The 23374-nt window shown below is 41.4% G+C and overlaps 1 protein-coding gene across 1 annotated transcript in view; it reads left to right on the forward strand.

Moving 5' to 3' along the window:
- crispld2 (cysteine-rich secretory protein LCCL domain containing 2) overlaps positions 1–19184 on the forward strand; it is a 51585-nt gene extending 32401 nt beyond the window's left edge. The window contains exons 13-15 of the mRNA XM_067998119.1: positions 773–848; positions 10240–10373; positions 12062–19184. Coding sequence (XP_067854220.1) covers positions 773–848; positions 10240–10373; positions 12062–12113 — 262 coding nt within the window. The 3' untranslated portion in view covers positions 12114–19184. The remainder of the gene's footprint in view (positions 1–772; positions 849–10239; positions 10374–12061) is intronic.
- The last annotated feature ends 4190 nt before the right edge of the window (positions 19185–23374 follow it).

Raw genomic sequence — 23374 nt, forward strand, 5'->3', positions numbered from 1 at the left:
TGCAGTATTGAACTCTCGGTGTCTTACATAAGTTTCTCTTTTTTGCCTTATCTTACCCTGTATGCACCTTGTCATCCGAGGGGTTCTAGATTTGGCAGTCCCACCCTTTTTCTTTGTGGGAACATGTTTACTCTGCACCCCTTGAATCTCCCCCTTGAATGCCTCCCACTGCTCTGACATTGATGTATCTTCAAGTAGCTGTTTCCAGTCCACTTTTGCTAAATCATCTCTCAGCTTAGTAAAATTGGCCTTTCCCCAATTTAGAACTTTTACTCCTGTTCTATCTTTGTCATTTTCCATAACTATGCTAAATCTAACTGAATTATGATCACTACCACCAAAATGCTCTCCCACTGATACTCCTTCCATCTGCTCAGCTTCATTCCCTAAAACTGCCCTTCCTCTTGTTGGGCTTGCTACGTACTGGCTAAAAAAGTTCTCTTGAATGCAATTTAAGAATTCTGCGCCTTCTATACCTTTTGCATTGATTGTATCCCAGTTAATATTAACTGGCCTCTATCAGGTCCTTAATGTAACATACCTTGTTTCTGCCTGTTACTTTCAGTTATTTATTTTAAGTCGTCCTTCTGTTCTAGTTGGCCTCTTTTAAAAACTGGCCTCAAGACTTCCCATATGTAATTAATTTGAAGAATTTTTATATCCCCCATTATATTTGCAATTACAAGCTTGTATTGATTAACCTATATTTTATTTCTACTAAATATTTTATTGTGCACTACCCAAATTATAGACTAATTTCTTTGATTCATAGAATTAAATGTCCACCCAACTGTTTGGAGGAATTTCCCTTCTGGGCACGGGTCATCGGCAACTACATTTATTCTGATGTAAGTTCACTGCATTTTCTTTTCTATGACTGTTATGCATTATCTAGGTCCTGTTATCAGAAGTAAATGTTTGGATCAACATTACTGGGAATGAAAACACTTTTTACAATATAGCAGTAGCATAGAAGCTAGAAGCCAAGTTCCCACCTTTGAATTATGTGGATGGATAGTGCAACTTGTATGTTCTAAATGTTAGACACCAATCCAATGTAACATCTCATGTGAAAAGCAAAACTGTCCACACAAAATGTTTCACTGAATATTCTGTTGTTCATTATGTACTATACATAAGAATAGAACTGGCCGGACCACCCAGCATCAGATCACTAGGCACCGGACACGACAAAGGCAAACCAAGCCCAGTCGACTCTGCAAAGTCCTCCTCACTTACATCTGAGGACTTGTGCCAAAATTGGGAGAACTGTCCCACAGACTAGTCAAGCAACAGCCTGACATAGCCATACTCACAGAATCATACCTTTCAGCCAACGTCCCAGACTCTTCCATCGCCACTCCTGGGTATGTCCTGTCCCACCGAGTGGTGGTGGACAATTAAACAACTAATGAGAGGAGGAGGCTCTGTGAACATCCCCATTCTCAATGATGGCAGAGCCCAGCTGGTGAGTGCAAAAGACAAGGCTGAAGCGTTTGCAACCATCTTCAGCCAGAAGTGCCGAGTGGATGATTCATCTCGGCCTCCTCCCGATATTCCCACCATCACAGAAGCCAGTCTTCAGCCAATTCGATTCACTCCACGTAATATCAAGAAACGGTTGAGTGCACTGGATACAACAAAGGCTATGGGCCCCGACAACATCCCGGTTGTAGTGCTGAAGACTTGTGCTCCAGAACTAGCCGCGCCTCTAACCAAACTGTTCCAGTACAACTACAACACTGACATTTGGACATGAAATTAGATTTGAGGTTAGGATCAGATCAGCCATGATCTTATTAAATGGCGGAGCAGGCTCGAAGGGCCGATTGGCCTACTCCTGCTCCTATTTCTTATGTTCTTATGTTCTTATCTACCCGACGATGTGGAAAATTGCCCAGGTATGTCCTGTCCATAAAAAGCAGAACAAATTCAATCCGGCCAATTACCGCCCCATCAGTCGACTCTCAATCATCAGCAAAGTGATGGAAGGTGTCATCGACAGTGCTATCAAGTGGCACTTACTCATCAATAACCTGCTCACCGATGCTCAGTTTGAGTTCCACCAGGACCACTCGGCTCCAGACCTAAATACAGTCTTGGTCCAAACATGGACAAAAGAGCTGAATTCCAGAGGTGATGTGAGAGTGACTGCCCTTGAAATCAAGGCAGCATTTGACTGAGTGTGGCACCAAGGAGCCCTAGTAAAATTGAAGTCAATGGGAATCAGGGGGAAAACTCTCCAGTGGCTGGAGTCATACCTAGCACAAAGGAAGATGGTAGTGGTTGTTGGAGGCCAATCATCTCAGCCCCAGGACATTACTGCAGGAGTTCCTCAGGGCAGTGTCCTTGGCCCAACCATCTTCAGCTGCTTCATCAATGACCTTCCCTCCATCATAAGGTCAGAAATGGGTATGTTCGCTGATGATTGCACAGTGTTCAGTTCCATTTGCAACCCCTCATGCAGCAAGACCTGGACAACATCCAGGTTTGGGCTGATAAGTGGGAAGTAACATTCGCGCCAGACAAGTGCCAGGCAATGACCATCTCCAACAAGGGAGAGTCTAACCACCTCACCTTGACATTCACCGGCATTACCATTGCTGAATCCCCCACCATCAACATCCTGGGGGTCACCATTGACCATAAACTTACCTGGACCAGCCACATAAGTACTATGGCTACAAGAGCAGGTTAGAGGCTGGGTATTCTGCAGCGAGTGACTCACCTCCTGACTCCCAAAGCCTTTCCACCATCTACAAGGCACAAGTCAGGAGTGTGATGGAATACTCTCCACTTGCCTGGATGAGTGCAGCTCCAACAACACTCAAGAAGCTCAACCCCATCCAGGACAAAGCAGCCTGCTTGATTGGCACCCCATCCACCACCCTAATCATTCACTCCCTTCACCATCGGCGCACCGTGGCTGCAGTGTGTACCATCCACAGGATGCACTGCAGCAATTCGCCAAGGCTTCTTGGAACAGCACCTCTCAAACCCGCGACCTATACCACCTAGAAGGACAAGGGCAGCAGGCACATGGGAACAACACCACCTGCACATTCCTCTCCAAGTCACACACCATCCCGACTTGGAAATATATCGCCGTTCCTTCATTGTTGCTGGGTCAAAATCCTGGAACTCCCTTCCTATCAGCACTGTGGGAGAACCTTCACCACACAGACTGCAGCGGTTCAAGAAGGCGGCTCACCACCACCTTCTTAGGGGCAATTAGGGATGGGCAGTAAATGCTGGCCTTGCCAGCGACGTCCACATCCCATAAACGAATAAAAAAATACCTTCATTAATGTCATAACAGTGTTTCAAAAAGTAGAAAACAGCAATGAGAAAAGTCAAAGCCAGACCAGAAAATTTCTGCTGCAGTTACTATATTCAGTAAAGCAAGCTTGAAGCCTCTTAGGGGTTAAACTTTATCTCAGTTTTGTTTTCTATTTGATGGTCAATTGTGGTTTTGAGGCTCGTTCATTCCAGCAGATGGTGTTCTGTTTTCTAGGTCCCTTTGTTCTTAATTTGTTGTTAGTATAATTTTTCAGAGCAAAAAAAAACTGAAGCCATTCTTCACTGATAGCTGTATCCAAAACAGACTAGATAATTATTACTCACTGGTTGATACAGTGGATTTGAACAGTACTCTCTTTTCTCTAAGCTTTTGGCTTCGAATCCAACTCAGGCTGATGATGTATAATTCCTAATAGCTGTTACATGTCCTCAGATGATTGTTAAATGAAAAAGGAAATAAGACAGAAAAAGAGATCTGAGACAATTAACATAAACTGATAATAAGAGACAGTGACTAAAAGAAAACAATCAATTTGCAGGCATACAGAGAGAGAATTATTGAACAAGTTGATTCAAACCAATAGGTAAAGTGTCTTTATCCATATAATGTGAAGTGTTTATGTACAGTATCCCTTCGTTCTCCGTAATTGTAGGAATTGGGCTCAATGATTGCATCCCTAGGCTGTAGAAGGAACAAAGCCCGGAAAAGCTCATTAGAGAATAGGATGATTACCAGTGAAGCCTTTCAGAGTGGAAATAAGAGTGACAAATTCAGTTTGATGCTTTCAGAATTTAATGAGTATTTATTTGGGCAGTAATGCTAATGTGCTTTGAATTTAATGAACTTCTATCCAAATTTCTATAATCTCTCCATCAGCATTTTTGTCAATTCCTTTTGAAACATTGATGGAAAAAGTTCATTCTGCAAGATTACATTGTAGACTCTTTAATTTACCTTACTAAGCAGCTTTTGTGGTTTCTTCTCTGGTAGCCCTGGATTTAGAGTCAATCAAGTCAAAATCCAGAATTCAGGGTTTAGAACATAGTCTGTTTTAGTTTAATAGTGATCTGCACACATTTTAGCCTCTGTTCCACCTGTATTACCTGCATGTGAGACAACCAGAAATGTTAATAAAATAATTGGTTGAGGATGAAATCCACTACAGATTCTCATATATTCTGATAATGTCAGCAGGGTACAACAGGGCAGTTTTGCTTTAAGAGGGCCAACTGGGGTGGCATGGAGACTCAACTGTAGATGCAAAGTTGTAGAAATTCCTAGAATTAATCCATTGTGCTCCACTTAATGAACAGCTTTTACAGGGCTTTCCTAATTATGTGTCAGAACACATTACTGATCTAGAAAGAGATGAAAAGAATGATTTAGCGTATGTAGGACACACAATGAATAGTGATGGTTTGCCAAAAAAAATCACAGACCAATGTCAGACGGCACAACTGTGAGCTGAAAGGGAGAGGAAGGGTATACTGTCTGATAATCAGGCTGAAAGGGAGTTAGTGTGACTGGAAGGAAAAAGAAGGAATGAAAGAAAGCAATAAAAGTTTCATATGGACAGACTATGGCAACATAAGCATTGCTATGAAGGAGAGAGAACGAAATAACAAGAAGGAAAGAATTGGAGTTATAGTTTATGAGTGGGAGAGAGGGGTGATAACATTTATGGGAGAGAGTTGAGTACAGGTGTGTATTGTCATTCTTTGAAGTTCACGCTGTGACAAAAAATGTTGCTGGAAGAATAGTGTTCATGGAAATTAGCCTGCAGAATATATACATTTTAAACATTAGTTTTCCTGTAAACACCTTGTGAATTTTTCTCCATCAGTCGGAGATGAATTCCAGTACATCTTGTTACACAGTGATTTGACAAAATAAAGTACACATCCTTAATGTTTCCTACACTACAACAGTGACTACACTTCAGAAATACTTCATTGGCTGTAAAGTGTTTGGGACATCCTGAGGTCATGAAAAGCGAATACTTCTGCACAATAGAAATACAATGCTGTTGGTGGACAGGTTTTGATTCTGTCGTGTTAATGCAGCACACAAAGCTAGATGTTTTTATGATTGCGCATTGTGTGATGGTGCATGATGTATATATGAATGAGAAAGATTAGAGTTTGTTAGTGATTGCGTTTTTTCCTGGAAGCACTTTTTTGGCATAAGGATCCATTAGACAAAGGTTACAAGATCATATGACACTTATGGTTAAGGAAGGCCATTTGGCCCATCTAAATTCATCTATCCATTGAGGTCCTAAAGTTCTCCCATTGCAGCATCCAAGGGGGTGATTTTAAACCCCAAGAACGGTTGGGTTGGGGGCAGCTGGAAGCTGAAAATAGTTGTTTTTTTGAGTCACGACTGCAACCCAGCTTTATTTCCGGGTTTAACGTCGGCGTGTAAAAGTACAGGCTTCCCACTGGGAATGCAAAGTCCGAAAATTTTGCGATTGCGACCCAAAAAAACAACTATTTTCAGCTCCCACCCGCCCCCCACCCACCCGTTCTTGGGGATTAAAATCACCCCCCAAATGTTTCCTAAATAATTTTGGGGTTTTCGCTGTCACATCTGGAAATCTATTCTAAACATTCAGCACTCTCTGTGTGCAGAAGAATTTCCTGATATCATTCCAAAATTTACCTTTTATTAATTTGAACCTGTGCATCCTTGTCCTAATTTAAAGTTAAATTCCAGAATTACTTTCACCATTCATAGAATTACACAGAAATGACAGCATAGAAACAGGCCATTCAGTGCTGGTGTTTATGCTCCACACGAGCCTCCTCCTACCCTATTTCAAATCACCCTATCAGAATAACCTTCTATTCCTTTCTCCCCCATGTACTTACATAGCTTCCCCTATGCTATTCACCTCAGCTACTCCATGTAGTAGCAAGTTCCACATTCGAACCACTCTCTGGGTAAAGAAGTTTCTCCTAAATTCCTTATTGGGTTTATTAGTGACTATTCCCTTCACTATTTTATATAACTCTATAACGTCATCTCTTAGACACCTCCTTTCCAGACTGAAAAGCCAAAGTATCTTCAGTCTTTCCTCATAACTCAGACTTATGACTCTAGGGATCAGCCTCGTTGCTCTTCTCTGTACTGTCTTCAGTGCTTCAATGATTTTCTTGTGTCGCAGTGACCAGAACTGAACACAGTACTCAAAATATGGTCTGACAAGAGCACTGTACGTTTGATCATGGATATCTCTGACTTATATTCTACTGTTTTGGCCAAGTAGTCTAACATTTGTTGATTGCTGTGCATTGGTTGGACATGTTTAGCATTTATAGATTGCCCAAATTGATATGTTTACCTACAATCTGGATGAATTGGAAAAATTTCAAGCCCAAGTAAAAAAAAAGGCCATTCCGCCATTTATTGTTGCTAAATCACCACTGTGTTTCTTGTTACCTTCCTGTTCACAATCAGGATAAGTCTCCATTTTACTCAGTTCAATGCTATTTCTCTCCTTATCACAGAGCGAGCATACACGTTAATTTTCTGAAACTACACTAGTAAATGTGTTATAAATTCAGAGTAATAAAAAAATGTAACCATCCTTGCATGTACTCTGAAGCCAAAAAAACATCTAATGTAACATTTGAAATAGATCATTTTAATGATCCCAGATTAATGGAGCACTGCGATATAAAATTAAAATCAAAATAGGTTTGTCCTTTTTCGAAACAGCTAAGCCAAGAGCTTGAGTTAAAATTCAATTCATTTTGTCATACGAATTCTATGTAGTTCTTAGGGAAAGGGCCAGGATGTGATAAATCCTTGTGACTCTTCAACAAACCAGTTTCTGCTAATGTATGGAGACACTGTGTGATTATGACTAAAGTAAACGCATTCCTGCACATCTCCAGAGTGCTCTGCTGTACCCAGCGGCAGTAAATCGAGGCTGACAGGTGGAGCATTGCCAATGACTGAATACAGCTTCTTCACTAGTGTCCAAGATAGAAAAAGAACAATGAGACATTAATGTTGTCTAGCCTGGGTGTAATAAAAAATTTTAAGGTTACGACCAGTTCTTTTATTTCGGTACATGTAGGCCTGTGTCATACTGACCGAAGACTATGGTTGCTTTATTATTTTACAGTTGGGAAACTTGACTGCTCTATAGTGATCTCTATTTAAGTACATTTGTTACGTAAAAACAAGTTTCCTTGGCTGGTTTGTAATCCCAGAGGTAAATAAATACTTCCTATTGTTAAATTGCTAGGTGGTAGTGTTAACAAGAAATGTGACTTTATATTCAAAGTGGGACATTTTGGACTTTTTCATGAATACTTGAATTTGGACATGATGTTCGACGACTCTAAATAATCATATCAGGTGTGCCCAAGATTACCCCTTTCATTTTCCTCATCTTCCCGCTGCCCTTTGGTGACATCATCTGTGGGCATTAGGTTAGCTTCCACATGTATGCTCATGGCACCCAGCTCTACACTAGCAAGACTGTTCCGCTCCCGCCAAAATCTCTGCATATTGGTCCCGATTCTGTCCCTCTTACGGATGGTCACTTGGGCTGAACCAGATAGTGCACATCCTCAGTGTGTTGATTGACCTTGAGCTAAGTTTCAAACGCCACATCCCAGCCACCACTAAAACTGCTTAATTCTACTTTCGCAACATTGCTCGCCTCCACTCCATCTCACTCTCACTGCCGCTGAAACTCTGATCCATGCCTTCATCACCACCAGAGTTAACTGTTTTTAACTTTAATGATATCCTTGTCAGCCTCTTAAGTTCCACTTTATGTAAACTACAACTCATTCAAAACTGCGCTGTCCACATCCTGTCTCATGCTAAGTCTGAGTCCCTTATCAGCCCTATCGTTGTCCACTGGTTCCCCATTCCTCAGCGTGTCAAAATCAAAATCTTTGTTCTCCTCTACAAATTGCTTCACACCCATACCCTTCCCTAACTCTGCAACATTCTCCAACCAACACGGCATCGAAAACACTCCACTCTTTCAACAATGGCCTTCTCTCATTCCTCCATGTTCAGTTGTAGAGCCTTCAGTTGTCTTGGTCCCACACTGTGGAACAGTCTCTTTAAACCCCTCTGTTTGCTACTGCTCACCCCTCCTTCAAAAGCTTTCTCAAAACCTATCTCTTTGGCCACCACTTTTCCTAACACTTTTTCCATCACTGTTAGGGTTCTGTTTTCACCTCCGTGAATCTATTGGGGATGTTTTATTGCATTGAAGGTGCTATATAGATGTAAGTTGTTTAACAATGTAGTTGTGTGAATCTCACAGGGACAAAGCAGACTGTATATAATTGTTTTTCATATCTTGGCCTTAGTTGTGGGGCTAGGGAGGGGAACCAGCAAGTGGCTGCTCTCTGAGGCAAAAGAAGTCAGTGGGTTGAGACCATTTGAGTCCTGTTGATTTAGCAGGCGTGTAAAGAAACCTCTTATCCCTGCCAATCTAGTTGTGAGGGGGTGAAAAGTATGATTCTTATTGTTTAGTATATGTGGAGGAGGTTCTGATTTCATTTTTCTCATGACAGAGTATAGCTCTGTGTTACCAGTCATTGGTGGGCTGATCAATTGAGATGTATCTGCATCCAATCCCTATTGGTATAGTGGTGAGCATATACCTGCATTGTTAGACATTTTACCAGATAGTGGGGAAAAAAGAGTCTGGGTTCCCAGTTTATTTAGGGAGAATTAGGTATTATGCTATGGGATTAGGATTAGTCTCTTGCAATAGATTTTGTAGAAATGCAAATTTTAAGTGTTCCAACTTCCAAAAGTTTATGCTTACGAAAGTAGCTACAGTGGTTTGTTTCTTCTGCCTTTTGTGATCAATGAGCTGTTATTTGCACTGGGAGTATCTTTAATAATTTAACTGCAAATGTGCTTACTTTATGGTCAGGATCATATGGCAGGCTAATATAAATGGATTAGAGTGTATATTAATAGCAACCTTAGTCAGCCCCAGCCAGACTCACACTGTTCACTGTAGGCAGCGGAAGGACTCCAGATGTATAAAAACTATTTTAATACACACAAGTGGAAGCCTAAACAAATTAATTGAGCTGGCAACCTGTTGGCGCAGCAGTTTAAAAGAGCTTACATGCTGTGGATTTGAGCTCTGCAACAGTTGACTTGTCCATTAGCTAGATCTTGTGGTTCTTGACACTGCATGGTACACATATGGTACCATGAGTCAGCTAGAATGTAACAGGTTTTGGGGAAGGAGTCATGCCCATTGTCCTTGCAGTAAGGGAATGTTTGGAAAGGAACAAATAGCAAATGGTGAGCAGAATTAGTTTGATTTGATCCAGGCTTATCACAACGGAACCTATCAATACCCTGTAAAAGTATTATTCCCTTCAACTCAATGGCAATGGAAAAACATGACATCTAAACCTCATTCCTGAGTTCTTACATCATCATGGCAAAGAAAAATAACCGGTAACTCTTCAAGTTAGATTGGGGAAACCTCAGTTTTCTTTTACTCCCCCTCATTCTACCACCCAAGTTTAAGAAGGGTAACAGTGGATTTTCCTTCTAATTTTCTGGTACCACCCCAACCACTCAGACGTGGCTGTAAGTTGAGTTGAGAGGATAAACTGTAGAATAGTACTTTTGAAAAAAAAACTAGCTGCTGAAAATGAGGTTAGAATTTACATCTAAATGCAAACTGAGCGAATAAAAATCCCATCCGTTTTACATCAAAACTGATAAACGTCTTTCTTACTCAGTTAATAGTGAAATAGATATCTTAGAGGCAAACAGCATGAAGGGCATTTCTTCCCTGAGAATGCATTCTAATATAAAAGCTAGTTTTATCTTTGCCATATATAGATGGGATTTCTAACTGCAAATGTTGCCAAGAGTTGAGCTGCACAGAGCACTGAAGGATTCAAATCATTTTTCTGCTAATCTTCTAGAGATCCAGTATCTGTCGATCAGCAGTACATGCTGGTGTGATTAAGAACCACATTGGCGGACTTGTAGACGTGATGCCAGTGGAGAAGAAGAATCGATACGCAGGAGCCTCCAAAAATGGAATTCAGTCAGAGAGGTAAGCTTCAGAAAAGGGGAAGAAAAATATATTGTTGGCCATCTCATCCTGTTACAAGTATGGCTGTTGTCAGATGATGATAGATGGCTGTTTAGACTTGGCAGCTGGAGCAGGTTGAGGTGCAAGGAACTATTTGGGGAGAAATATTCTTTTATTAAAGAAACAAAATGAAATAAACTAGTAGATAGTGCGCAGTCATTATTTACTGGACCAGTAAAACCTCAGTTAAAGCTCCATATGCAAATATGATCTGATGTTGGAATTTTTTCCCTTGCTCCATTAATAAATTCTGATTACAAGTCTGGTTACAAACATTTTTTTTGGGGGGGTGGGGTGGGGGGACAGGACTGTTTGTCCTGACTGCATTAATTGTGTTGGTTTTTAAATTTGGTAATTGGGGAAATGTTATGCTGTGATAGTACTATTTTTAAAAATATTATGCCTAAGTCAGGAATTCAGTTTAATAAATGGGAAGTGATTTTATACATTAGGACCTTATGTTTGATATATTTATGACATCCAGTTATCTGGAGTTGACTTAATTCAATGTATTGTCAGGCCAAAAAGCAACATTAATTTATTTAAAATTACATTTTTAGGATTTTATGGAAAAGGTGGATTTCATGAGTTTCTATCCTTTTCCCCCACTGCCAACAAGTTTCCTTCTTCAATCTGAAGTGCAAGGGAGGTGCTGTCATACATAGCCACCTCCCTTCCCTTCTAAAACAGTGTGGGTGTGATGCTTTTTTTAGTCTATCCCCTCCTCTTCTAAGATGGACTGCCTTCCTGCTCAGCAGGGAAGTGATGAGACTCACACAAGGAGGGTTTTGAAATTTTGATCTCAGTTGAATGTCTGGGCTGAAACGTCAGCATTCTGCCACAAGAGCTCATCCAGGTCACCCAGGACTATGAATGTCATTCTCATCTTAATAAACATTACACTCTCAAAACACAATACATTTCTTCAGAACTTTAAGGGCTGGAAAACAAATGTCAGCTGGCTTTCTGCAGTTGCTAAAAATAAGTAGTGGTTGACCAGTGAAAAATGAAACACTTCATGTATTTTTTTTAATTGGTCAATATGATTCTAATTTCAGCTTTTTAATAGTTGCATAATGAATCAGGGCCAAGGTTTCAAAAATTAAAAGTTTAAAAAAATAAGATGTTGGGACCAATTTTAGTATTGTTTATGCCCCAGAAATGGGCGCAGATGGGACACAAAGGATCTTGTGGTTCTTCTTTCTGATGGGGCTTGGGTCAGGTGGCAGAAGCTACCATCTGAAACAGGTGGCAGTTCCATTTAAATATGGCATAGGGCACTTGCAATTTTATGATGTTCATGAATGAAGGAACTCTTGTAAACAAAGTTGAAGAAACTAGGGGGTATAAATTTGTCTTGGGCGGTGGTGCAAAACGAGCGATAACGAATCAGCAGTCCGATTTTCTTTTTCCAAAAATGCCAGGATAAAAATGAATCTTTATGTTTTTAAAAACTCAGTATTGGCCCTGAATTTCCTCGGACTGTAGCTTCTCTGGAAGTGCATCAGAAACTCCCTTTACGCATAAACAGGGTTTCCGCTCCACTGCGAAGTTACTGTAGTGCAGCGGCAGAAAGTTCGACATATTTAGAGATATTACACTAGATGCTAACGTGACATTGATCATCTCTGTCATTTGTTCTCTTCCAGTATAAAAAACCCTCCTGATGGGAAAGCCTTCAGAATATTTGCTGTGGCGTGAGTGAGAAAATAATTGTGACAGAACTATTCTGGGTTTACCAGACTGGTTTCCGAGGGCAGGAAGCATTAGCATAAGAAACATTTAACAAAAACTGTGCACACTTGACAACAATGATCATCTTCATCAAGAAGAATTAAACAACATTCTCAGACTACAAACCTTGCATCTCATCTGCCAAAAAAAATCAAATGGACTCTGGTTTGAACATTCCTATCATTATTGTACATAATAAATTTGATATTTTGTTTAAAGGCAGAAATATAGTTATTTACAGCAGTGCTGGTAAGTCTATAAGTTAAATTGCTCAGTATTAATATAGTTAAGTATTTACTCATTGTTTGATATATATTTCAGTGCAATCTATTGGAATTAGTCTCTTTACATTTATTTGCTTCACTGCAAACTGGTAAAGCACCATGTGTGTACATTTTAGGAAATGGATTCTAGAAAACAGTTAAAGGAAAAGCCTTCAGGACTTCATGAAGGTCTTGGCGCCATGGCAGCTTTTCCTTTAGCTGGATGTATACATGGGTCTGAACACTGGTAAATATTGGTGGACATCCAGGCTAATGTACCAAAATGTTAGCAATCTGCTTCCATTTGCACAACAAAACATTGGTGACTTTTCTTTGAAGATACTTGGTACCTGAGTTTCACCTCAAAAGTTATTAGCATTTGGCTTGAATGATTGGAAGTTACAAATATCCGTTTTGTGCTTGGTGCTGCAAAAGTTATTGTCTCGTGATTGTTACATTATAATGTGTGCAAACTCCTTTCTCGTTCTTTGTTCCCCAAAATTATATCCTTGTAATCTGTGCTTACATCAGAATATGCAGATTCTTTTCTGTAATTATATCTCCCTCTCCCCATCAGATGTCCACAGGCTCATTCTTGGAATTGCCAACCATAAGGTCATTACACTAGCAAAATCATGGCCATGGTACATGACTTGAGACAAAAGGAAGGAATTTGTAGATTTTACACAAATTATGGTGGACAAGGAATGAATTACACAGATGTATAGGTGGTGCCTCATTGAGTTGGAGTTTGTAAGTGCCTTGTGGCTGTGCCATACATGTTAATCCTGGCTCAAGCTAATTGAGGACCACACAAAGTCTGTATTTCACCCTTGTTCATCTAACATTCTACATATAAACTCGATTAAAAGATAAACTAAATCTCAGTGAAATAATTCCTTTCACAAATATACTGTCATAATTCCCTTTTCATGTAATTACTCTCAGTGCTGGTCAGAAGTTTCTTATTTACCTGGTTAGAGCATTTTGTGCTCAGTTACTTAGACCACATGACCCTGCTATACCATTTTCCTGCTAAAAATTATGGGTAATTGATGTCCTTATGGACTTAACAGTACATGTGCATTACTGAAACTATTGTCATGGCTGGAGGGCTAGGAGTGAGGGACGAATAGGAGGAACTTTATTTCACAACTCACTCCTCAGTTACACCAGTAATTCATAGGAAAATACATGATGCCAAAGAGGTGACAAAAACACGCAATATTTAAATGAATAACTGTAGTTTAGATTTCTTTTAATTCTTCAGTGTAAAAAGTTAAGTTGTTTTTTCTCTATTACATACCTTCAAATCATCAGAGATAGTGGGAAGACGTTCCCAGAATTAATTTTTGCATGTGCAAATTCTGATTATATTATTAAATATAATTTATTTTGCTACATCGGGCCAATAGGGATGAGGGTAGCGGCTCGAACACTTTGATTTTTCTTATGGCATTACATTGTATTTTTTTAATATATATACATATATACCTATATATATCTATATATATATAAACTATATATACAACCCTCATCAACTTTTCTTAATACAGTATAAAACAAAGTGCATTATTTCATAGTAAAATGTTATTTTTCTGTCAGCTGACCCTATTGTATCTTGGTTTAGAGTTATAAATTTTTAAACCTCTCCCTCTCATGTGAAGTGAAACTGAATGGACATATTTGGAGGCTATAATGGAAAAGGAAGTTCCAAGCTGATCAGAAAGTTCTAGTAGGGTAAACAAAAATGAAACTGTGTATATTATAAAATTATGCTTGGAAGGGTGCTCAAGACATCTGGTTATGTAAACTTCATTGCCGTGTTTATGTAGTCAAATCCCTTCTATTGTGTACATTCCCAAGCAATGTTATTCTCTAATTAGTACCACCTGACAGAATCTGCAAACTTTTTTTCTGTAAACCCCTCATTAATAACAAAGCTTGTTCTTGATCTCTGGGACATGCACCAACTGTGGCCAAGGGAATCAAGAGAAGATCTAATGCTACGCCATAGCCACTGTGAGGTGCACAGGAGCATATAAGGAATTTGTCTCTGATTTTCCATCCACCTGTGGGGAATCTCCCGAACTCCACTCCATACAGCCACAATTAGGGTAAAAAAAAAACTAGGATCCATCACTCTGTGGTACTGTGCATTGATGCTTAAATGAGCTATGCTGCTCCATCACTACAGCCTCTGCAAACATTTAATGTAACTGTTTCAAAAGTGTACCATTTTCAAATATTGTGGTGTGATCCAATCCCTATAAATAGGTTTATGCCAATGAAAAGGGTCTACATGATAAATTATTTTTTGTATATTTATTTGTTTTGTAGCTGCTTTCTTACAAAGTATAACATTATATTAGGCCGAAATTGGTTTTATATCTGACTGTGGGCTATATGATTTCCCATAATATTCTGCACAGCTTTGGAAAAATTCTGGAGTATAAAGGAAATTTGACCAAAAACACTTTTTATCTTTCAATATTTCCCCTTATTTTCTAAAGTTAGTACTTTTCCAGAGCTCATAGTGATTTGCCTCCCGACAAAAAAAAAATGTGGAGCTGGTGTTTCCTGTTTAATATTAATTCCATTTCACACACCTAATGATATTTTTTCAAATTGTCATATAATTAAAATCCAGGCACTGGTTAAATAGGTGTTCTTTAAATTAATATTAATAGCTTAAACAGCAGGTAAAGTAGGACTCGGAATACATTAGGTATCCACCCATCTGCTTGCTCACAGATGCTGAATGGAAGATTCACGTTAAACTTGCCCACAAATTACTGCTGGAAAATATTTTAAAAATCACCTAACATCTTCACTGAACAGTTAATTTTTAAATTTGCCAGAAGTTGTTTGTTAAACTTTAAGCAGAGGCAAATTAATCATTTTTTTAAAATAAACCTTTTGGTATAGACAAGAAACTTCTCAGTGCTCTAAATTCAATGTGCACTGAAAAATGAGGCCATGCATCAGTTGCATGTAATTGCTCTCTATAAGAACATAAGAAAAGTCCGGGATGAAGAAAGGCCCCATCGAAGCTCATCCCTCTTTTGTATGAAACAGTAAACTAAATTAGAACAAAACCAAAATACTGCAGATGCTGGGAATCTGAAATAAAAACAGAAAATGCTGGAAAACAGGTGAGGCAGCATCTGTGGAGAGAGAGACAGAGTTAACGGGCTCGATTTTCGCACCCGCGATCGGGTGCGTTCGTGGCGGGGGGGGGGCTGCGAAAATCGGGGATTCCCCGGGTGGGTCGTGAGCCCGGCTCCAACCCGCCCCATTTCCGGGTTCCCTACTGACGTGCTGACATGCGCGCGCAGCCCCCGCATGTGGGACTCCCGCCTGCAATTAAAGCCGGCGGGGTGCCACTTAAAGTACTTGAACAGGTACTTCAGGTTGTTTACAGACCTGATTGACCTGTTATTTTAGCAACTGACTGAGACTGTTTCCCGTACTTGGGGAAACACTCCCAGTTCAAATGGACGTGTTGCAGCCATCAGCCTGTGGCAGCTGCAAAGGTCCATTTGACAGGTGTAGGGGGGAGACCCTCACTCAATGCAGGAGGCCACTCTGTCACTTTGGACAAAGTTTGGCCTCCACCACCATGCTCCTAACAACAAAATGCACCAACTTGCACACTTACCCCGGTGTCCAGACACATTTACCTACCTTGCGGACCCTCTCAAATGTACATCTTCCGGATGGGGGCCGCCGTAGCTGCAGTCATGACCTCCTCGGAGGGCGAACAGCATCACCAGCCTCGCCGGCCACGCCGTCTACCTCTGACACGTGGAGCTCCACAACACAGTGCTGTGACACATCCACCTGCACAGCAGGAGGGAGGGCAACCGCAGCAAGAGATGCGTCACAGAGGGCACTACCCTCCCCACAGGGTCCACAGACCGAGGCTCAGCTTCCTGGACCTCTCTGAGCAGCAGTGCACACGGAGGCTCAGAGTCACTCGACATGTAGTCGTGGACATCTGCAGCCTCCTTCATGCCGAGCTGTTTTGGGCTGGCCCGAGCACCATCTTCTTACCTGTCGCTGTCAAAGTCACCACTGCCCTCAACAACTTCTCCTCCGCATCCTTCCAGGGTGCCAACGGGGACATCGCCGACGTCTCTCAGTCGTCTGCACAAAAGAGCCCTGCAAATACAACTACACCCACTTTGCAGTGACACAATGGGTGGCATGAGTTGTGGGTCTTCATAGTGATCCTCAGGAAAGGGCATTATTGCACAAACCAGACAAGACAGTAGTGGTGCCAATATAATCAGAAATCAATTTTAAGTAAAAACCATGACAAACCCTCAAACACCCTTGTGCATCCCCTTCATGCTCACGACACGTTTGCCTTACACTGCCTACTGCACATATGTGATGCATGCCCTCTGGCTGCAGCACAGGTAGTGGCAGGTTGAGTGAGGCTGACTGTGAAAGAGATGCATGAGAGGGTGAGTATGAGATAGAGCCATGAGATTGTATGAGGATTGGGTTGAGTGGTAGTGGCAGGATGAGTACTGGCGAGGTGAGTAAGTGCAGGTAAGATGAGGATGAGGTTTGAGTGGGTGTGAGGAATGATGTGATAGAATAGTGTTGGCTGTGCAGAAGGAGATGTGGGGTGGGGGTGGTGATGTGGCAGACGGAGTGTAGGGGAATGAGTAAGTGTACTCACTTTGGCTGACCTACTTAGGTCATTGCAGCGCCTCCTACACTGTATGCAGGTGGGCGATATGTTGGTGGTGCAGGTGACCTCCTCTGCCACCTTGAGCCAGGCCTTCTTGGTAGCAGAGGAGGCCGCTTCCTCCCACCCGCCATGGGGAAGATCTCTGTCCTCCCCCTCCTCCTCACCCCGTCCAATTAGAGCTGGAGTGAGGCAGCATTAACCTGGGAGCAGCCTTCCCCCTGGGCTGCTCCATGCTGTAATTTTTCCTATTTCTTGCAGTATCAGTCAGTGGAGGACTGCCCCTTTAAATAGGGTTCCTCCAGCTGACAGACCTTACTGCACATGCGCAGTCCGCCCGTCGCGCAGTTTAGCAGTGGGGAACCCGGGAGAACAGGTAAGTGGATCCAATCAGCCTGCGATTGCGTGCGGAGCAGACTGATTTCACCAGGCACGTTACCCACGCGCCCAATCGACCCCCCACCGCGAACCCGCCGCCATGGTAATATCGGGCCCAACGTTTCAGGTTGATGACCTTTCATCCGAACTGGAAGACGTTAGAGATTAACAGTTTTTAAGCAAGTACAGAGCCAAGGAAAAGGGTCAGGGGCGAGGGGGGAATGAAAGAACAAAGAAGAAGGTCTGTGATAGGGTGGAGTGATTAAATGATAAAAGAGATGATGGTGCAAGGCAAAAAAGGGTGGTAATGGGACAATAATTGGGCCAAGAGGAAGTGTAAATGGTTGCAGCAGAATAGCAGAGGGGGAGGGAAGTGTGAAAAATCTGTCAAGGAGGTGAAGGCTCCCATGGCCGGGGAATGTGGAGGAGAAAGGTAGGTAGACCCCAGGGGTGGGGACTATCCTGCCAACCATATATTGATAAGGGATCCACACTCCAAGCACCAACCCACACCTCCTCCACTCCCAGTGGCCCTTCATTACCAGCACCTACTGTCCGAGAAAATGGGCACGGTGGTTAAGATCTAACCTGCTGAATGACTAGTACAACCTTACTTCAGGAAAGTATACATTTTCCAGGAACAATGTAAACTAAGACAATAAATTCTGAACTGTGTTTAAATTTCATTTTGCCATTTAGGGATAATTTTACCTACTGTTGGGGCAGTGTAACACCCAGCCAAAACTGTAAATGACTGAGTGCCTGAGGCAATCATCGGGTGCAAAAGAACGTTCCAGTACTTCATTCCTTTGGATGAGTGTAAAATGCACTAACATCAAAGAGAAATATCTGTTTTAAGAGTACCGACCGTAACTGCTCGTCAATAAACTTATCACCTCCATAATTGCATTTGGGTTAGTTTTTAGTTGTTCATCAACAGATTTGCATTGTTTCTTCTACTCTGCTAAGTGCTCTGATATTCTTGAAGTTGCTGCTGGATCTGTCCCAAGCATTAAATGCAACTTATAAGTGACATTACCTTTTACTTGTCCTATGCAAATGCTTGATTCAATTCCATTAACATTGACCCTTTAAAAGCAACCACTTTAATTAGAAATCTCCAGTTTTCAAGCAGTGGACAGTTTAGAAGTACCAGAAATGCCAAGCTACTGCAATTTTTAAAATAAATATGTTTTTCAACATTTTAAAAAGGATACTTTTTGATTGACAAGCCTTAACATGATTCATTACAGATATTTTAAGTCATCCATACTATGGTCATGAGCATGTTGTTGGAAATAAACTCTCTTAATTTAAACTACCAAAGTATTAGGATTGAAAGTACAATCCTGCTCCTGGTATGAAGTAGGGTTTATGTAAACTGAAAAGAAAAAATGAAAAAACAAGAGGCACTGTAGCTTTGTGTATGTTACTTTTCTATTCCGAAACACTTACTGGGTCCTGGTTAGTGTTGGCCTCTTTGCTACCTCAGCCTGCTGTTCTATTATTACTTGTATGGGATTACTTTCTATGGAAGAATTTGAATACATTGCTATTATCTTTGTACAGCAAATGGATAAATAGTGTAAATACATTTTCTGCATGTTCTTTATTTAACAAATGTATTTGTAATCATTTTAAAGTGTTGCCAAACATAGAAATTTTGAATAAATTAATCATTTATATTGTCAAGAACACCACAATGACTGGAACTGAATGTTTGCTTATTTTCAACCAATAAGAAAGTTTTATGATTTACTTCAGTTGTATGAAGTTATCAAATTATTGCAAAAACCTAGTTGGTTTGTTAACCTCCTTCAGGGAAGGAAACCTGCTGTCCTTTATCAGTCTGGTCTATATGTGACTCCAGTCCCACATCAACGTGGTTGATTCTTAACTGCCTTCTGAAGTGGTCTAGCAAGTCAGTCAGTTGTTTCAAATTTCAAGAAGGTGGCCCACTATCACCACCTAAGGGCAACTAGGGATAGGCAATATATGCCAGCCTTGCCAGTGATGCCCACATCCTAACAATGAATAAAAAAAGTAGTTATGCACACATATTTTTCCTACTCAGAATTCTAGAAGTCTGGTACTATCAAAATTATATTGGATACATAAGCAGTTCTGAAACCAAGCTGTGTCTGCACGTTGTATTTAGAACACCACGGCTATGAAACCAAATCTGTTTAAACTCAACTGTTCAATCAACGCAAGCCCAAACCCAGACTTTATAAGATTCGATTTGGATCTGTTTTTATTTTAGTTTTAACAGTGAAAATGAATGGTTGAGCTGGAGCAGAGAGCTGCTTTCTCAGCTCGCAACAGACTCTGATTAAATAGATCTGCTTCAGTTTGGATTGAACCAGATGAACCTACTGGTCTCAGGCCCCATTCAAGACATTCAAAATCATTGTAGCCACAAAATAACTAAAGGCTAGTTCAATTTTTAAAAAAATATTGATTTTTTTCAACGATTCTGCAATAGATTTTATTTTTCCATAATATTATCCATAATACATGTAGCAAAACAATTAACTCATTACCACATTGAAACTCTGGGACTGAAATTGTGAAAGACTGCTACTATGTTTTTAAGAAATTGGTATTTGATAAAGTTTACTGTGATTAGTGATAGATGAACACTCTAGCAGCAGAGACTCAATTATTTTTACAATTAAGCCTGGATTTGGGATGACCCGATCACTTTTCTTTTACAAGCTCTAGCATTTTCAGACTTACTTCAGAAGGGCTAGGAAACCGATGTCATTCAATACGTGTGGTGTCTAGCGGGCTGGTGGTATGGAACACTGGTGTACCAATGTGGTGTGGCATGGACTGGTCAAACACAGGCTCACAGCCGCGACTCTTTATGTGATGATTTCGGGATCTCTGCTCTGCCATCAGGGGGAAGTGCCAAGTACAGGCAAAGCATTTCCTCACAGGGGTGGGAGAGGGCAAGGAAGGAGGAAATTTCTAAGTGAGTCAAACCTCACTGCTTCCCTGAGCTTCTGTAAGGAGTCTTACAACACCAGGTTATAGTCCAACAGCTTTATTTGGAATCACAAGCTATCGGAGCTTTCCTCCTTCCTCACCTGACAAAGGAGGAAAGCTCCGAAAGCTTGTGATTCCAAATAAAGCTGTTGGACTATAACCTGGTGTTGTAAGACTCCTTACATTTGTCCACCCCAGTCCATCACCGGCATCTCCACATCATCCCTGAGCTTCCTAATAGCTGATTAGAGTCTCAGCACTGCGGTTCCCAGAGGGTTGGAAACAGAACATCTACTCGCCCTGTTATCTGGGGGATAGTGTATGGTACAGGACGATACAGGGAATGACATTCTTTTTGTCAACAACATCACCCTTTAAAAGATGGAAAACATTTACTTACAAAATGGATAACACACATTCATGCATACGTGTGGGGTTCTGATATTATACCACGAATGCATTTGACTGAAATTTTTCACTCCAATATTTTGGCAAAGGTCTTAACTTACTTATTTGAAATAATAGATAGGAATCTCTGCACGTGTTAAATGTTTGTGCACTAGTATCCCACAATGTAACTTCAGGAGCTAAGATTCTGGGAAGAGGAAATAAACTTGTCCCCTGGAATCACTTTATTAAACTTACTTATTCCTTTCCAATGATCAAGATTTACTATGAATTTCGAAATCTGCCATAATCTTTTTATGATGTGGAGATGCCGGTGATGGACTGGGGTTGACAATTGTAAACAATTTTACAACACTAAGTTATAGTCCAGCAATTTTATTTTAAATTCACAAGCTTTCGGAGGCTTCCTCCTTCCTCAGGTGAACGTTGTTGGAAATGAAATCCTTGAAATGAAATCGCATTCATAAATCACAGAACAATGCTTGGTGATTACAGACAGTTTTTTCAACTGCCCGTTGCCAAGGCAATCAGTGTGCAGACAGACAGGTGTTACCTGCAAGGTCTCCGAATATACAAATCACCAAAAAAAACCAAAAAAAACAGAAATAGAGAGGTAGAAACATAGAAAAGACAGCAACTGACCCGTTATATTAAAAACAGATAACATCTGTTCGCTGGTGGGGTAACGTGCAGCGTGACACGAACCCAAGATCCCGGTTGAGGCCGTCCTCATGGGTGCGGAACTTGGCTATCAATTTCTGCTCGACGATTTTGCGTTGTCGTGTGTCTCGAAGGCCGCCCCGGAGTACGCTTACCCGAAGGTCGGTGGCTGAATGTCCTTGACTGCTGAAGTGTTGCCCGACTGGGAGGGAACCCCCCTGTCTGGCGACTGCTGTGCGTCTGCACGAGTAGTGGAGGTGTGGGGATGGCCATAGCGAGGTGTTCGTCGTCATTGATGACATGTTGAAGGCTGCGGAGAACATGGCGTTCTCCGCAGCCATCCCCACACCTCCACTACATTCCTTTAAACAGCCACCCGGCCTCGAGCAGACCATCGTTCGCAGCAAATTACCTAGCTTTCAAGAGAACAGCGTCCACGACACCACACAACCCTGCCACGGTAACCTCTGCAAGACATGCCAGATCATCGACACGGATGCCGCCATCGCGCGGGAGGACACTGCCCACCAGGTGCATGGTTCGTGCTCCTGTGACTCGGCCAACGTTGTCTACCTCATACGTTGCAGGAAAGGATGCCCCAGAGCGTGGTGCGTTGGCGGGACCGTGCAGACGCTGCGACGGCGGGTGGACGGACGCCGCGCAGCAGTCGCCAGTCAGGGGGGTTCCCTCGCAGTCGGGGAGCGCTTCGGCGGTCAAGGACATTCAGCCACCGACCTTCGGGTAAGCGTACTCCGGGGCGGCCTTCGAGACACACGACAACACAAAATCGTCGAGCAGAAATTGGTGGCCGGGTTCCGCACCCATGAGGACGGCCTCAACCGGGATCTTGGGTTCGTGTCACGCTGCACGTTACCCCACCAGCGAACAGATGTTATCTGTTTTTAATATAATGGGTCAGTTGCTGTCTTTTCTATGTTTCTACCTCTCTATCTCTGTTTTTTTTTTTTTTTTTTTTGGTGATTTGTATATTCGGAGACCTTGCAGGTAACACCTGTCTGTCTGCACACTGATTGCCTTGGCAATGGGCAGTTGAAAAAACTGTCTGTAATCACCAAGTATTAATCTTTTTAATCTGTTCTAACAAATTTCCAGTGCAGTTGCAAAATTGGATCACTGTAAAAATAAACACCCCTTAAAGTTAATTTAAAAAATTTCGTAACAAAAAGACTTGCATTTTTATAACTTTTTATCACATCTCTCAGTGCTTCATATACAACAAATTGCTTTGCAGTGCAATGACTGTTATATAGGCAAACACAACAGCAATCTTGCGCACAACAGGATCTCATAAATACAATCAGATGAAGGATCAGTTCACTGCCTTTGGTGGTGTTGATTGAGGGAGAAAGGTTTGTACATTATATCAGGAGAATGCTCTTCTCTACTTCAAATAGTGCCATGTGATCTTTAACACTTAATTGAAGCACCAGAACAGGTAGTTGGGGTCTTCCTTTATTAACACCTCTGAATTATGGCACCTCCAACAATGTAGCACTCCCACAGTACTGCATTGAAGTGCCAGCCTACATTATGTGTTGGAATGAGGATCAAACCCATGACTTGCTGAGTCAAAGACAAAAGCATTACAAGTCAGCCAAGCTGACAACCAGGATATTTGAAAAACTGCTCTGAATTCTGACTTAAATTAATTCATATTCTCGACTTGGATGGTGTTTTGTGGAGGCATAGTAGTGCTTTGCAGTGTTGGAGTAAAAATGTCATAATCCCACCTATCTTGACTTGAATCTTAGAATTCTCCTGGTTGAACAAGGAAAGGCACTGTGTCAGCAGTGGAGGCTGATGCC

This window comes from Heptranchias perlo, chromosome 16 (genome assembly GCF_035084215.1).
Source record: "Heptranchias perlo isolate sHepPer1 chromosome 16, sHepPer1.hap1, whole genome shotgun sequence".
NCBI classification, from domain to species: domain Eukaryota; kingdom Metazoa; phylum Chordata; class Chondrichthyes; order Hexanchiformes; family Hexanchidae; genus Heptranchias; species Heptranchias perlo.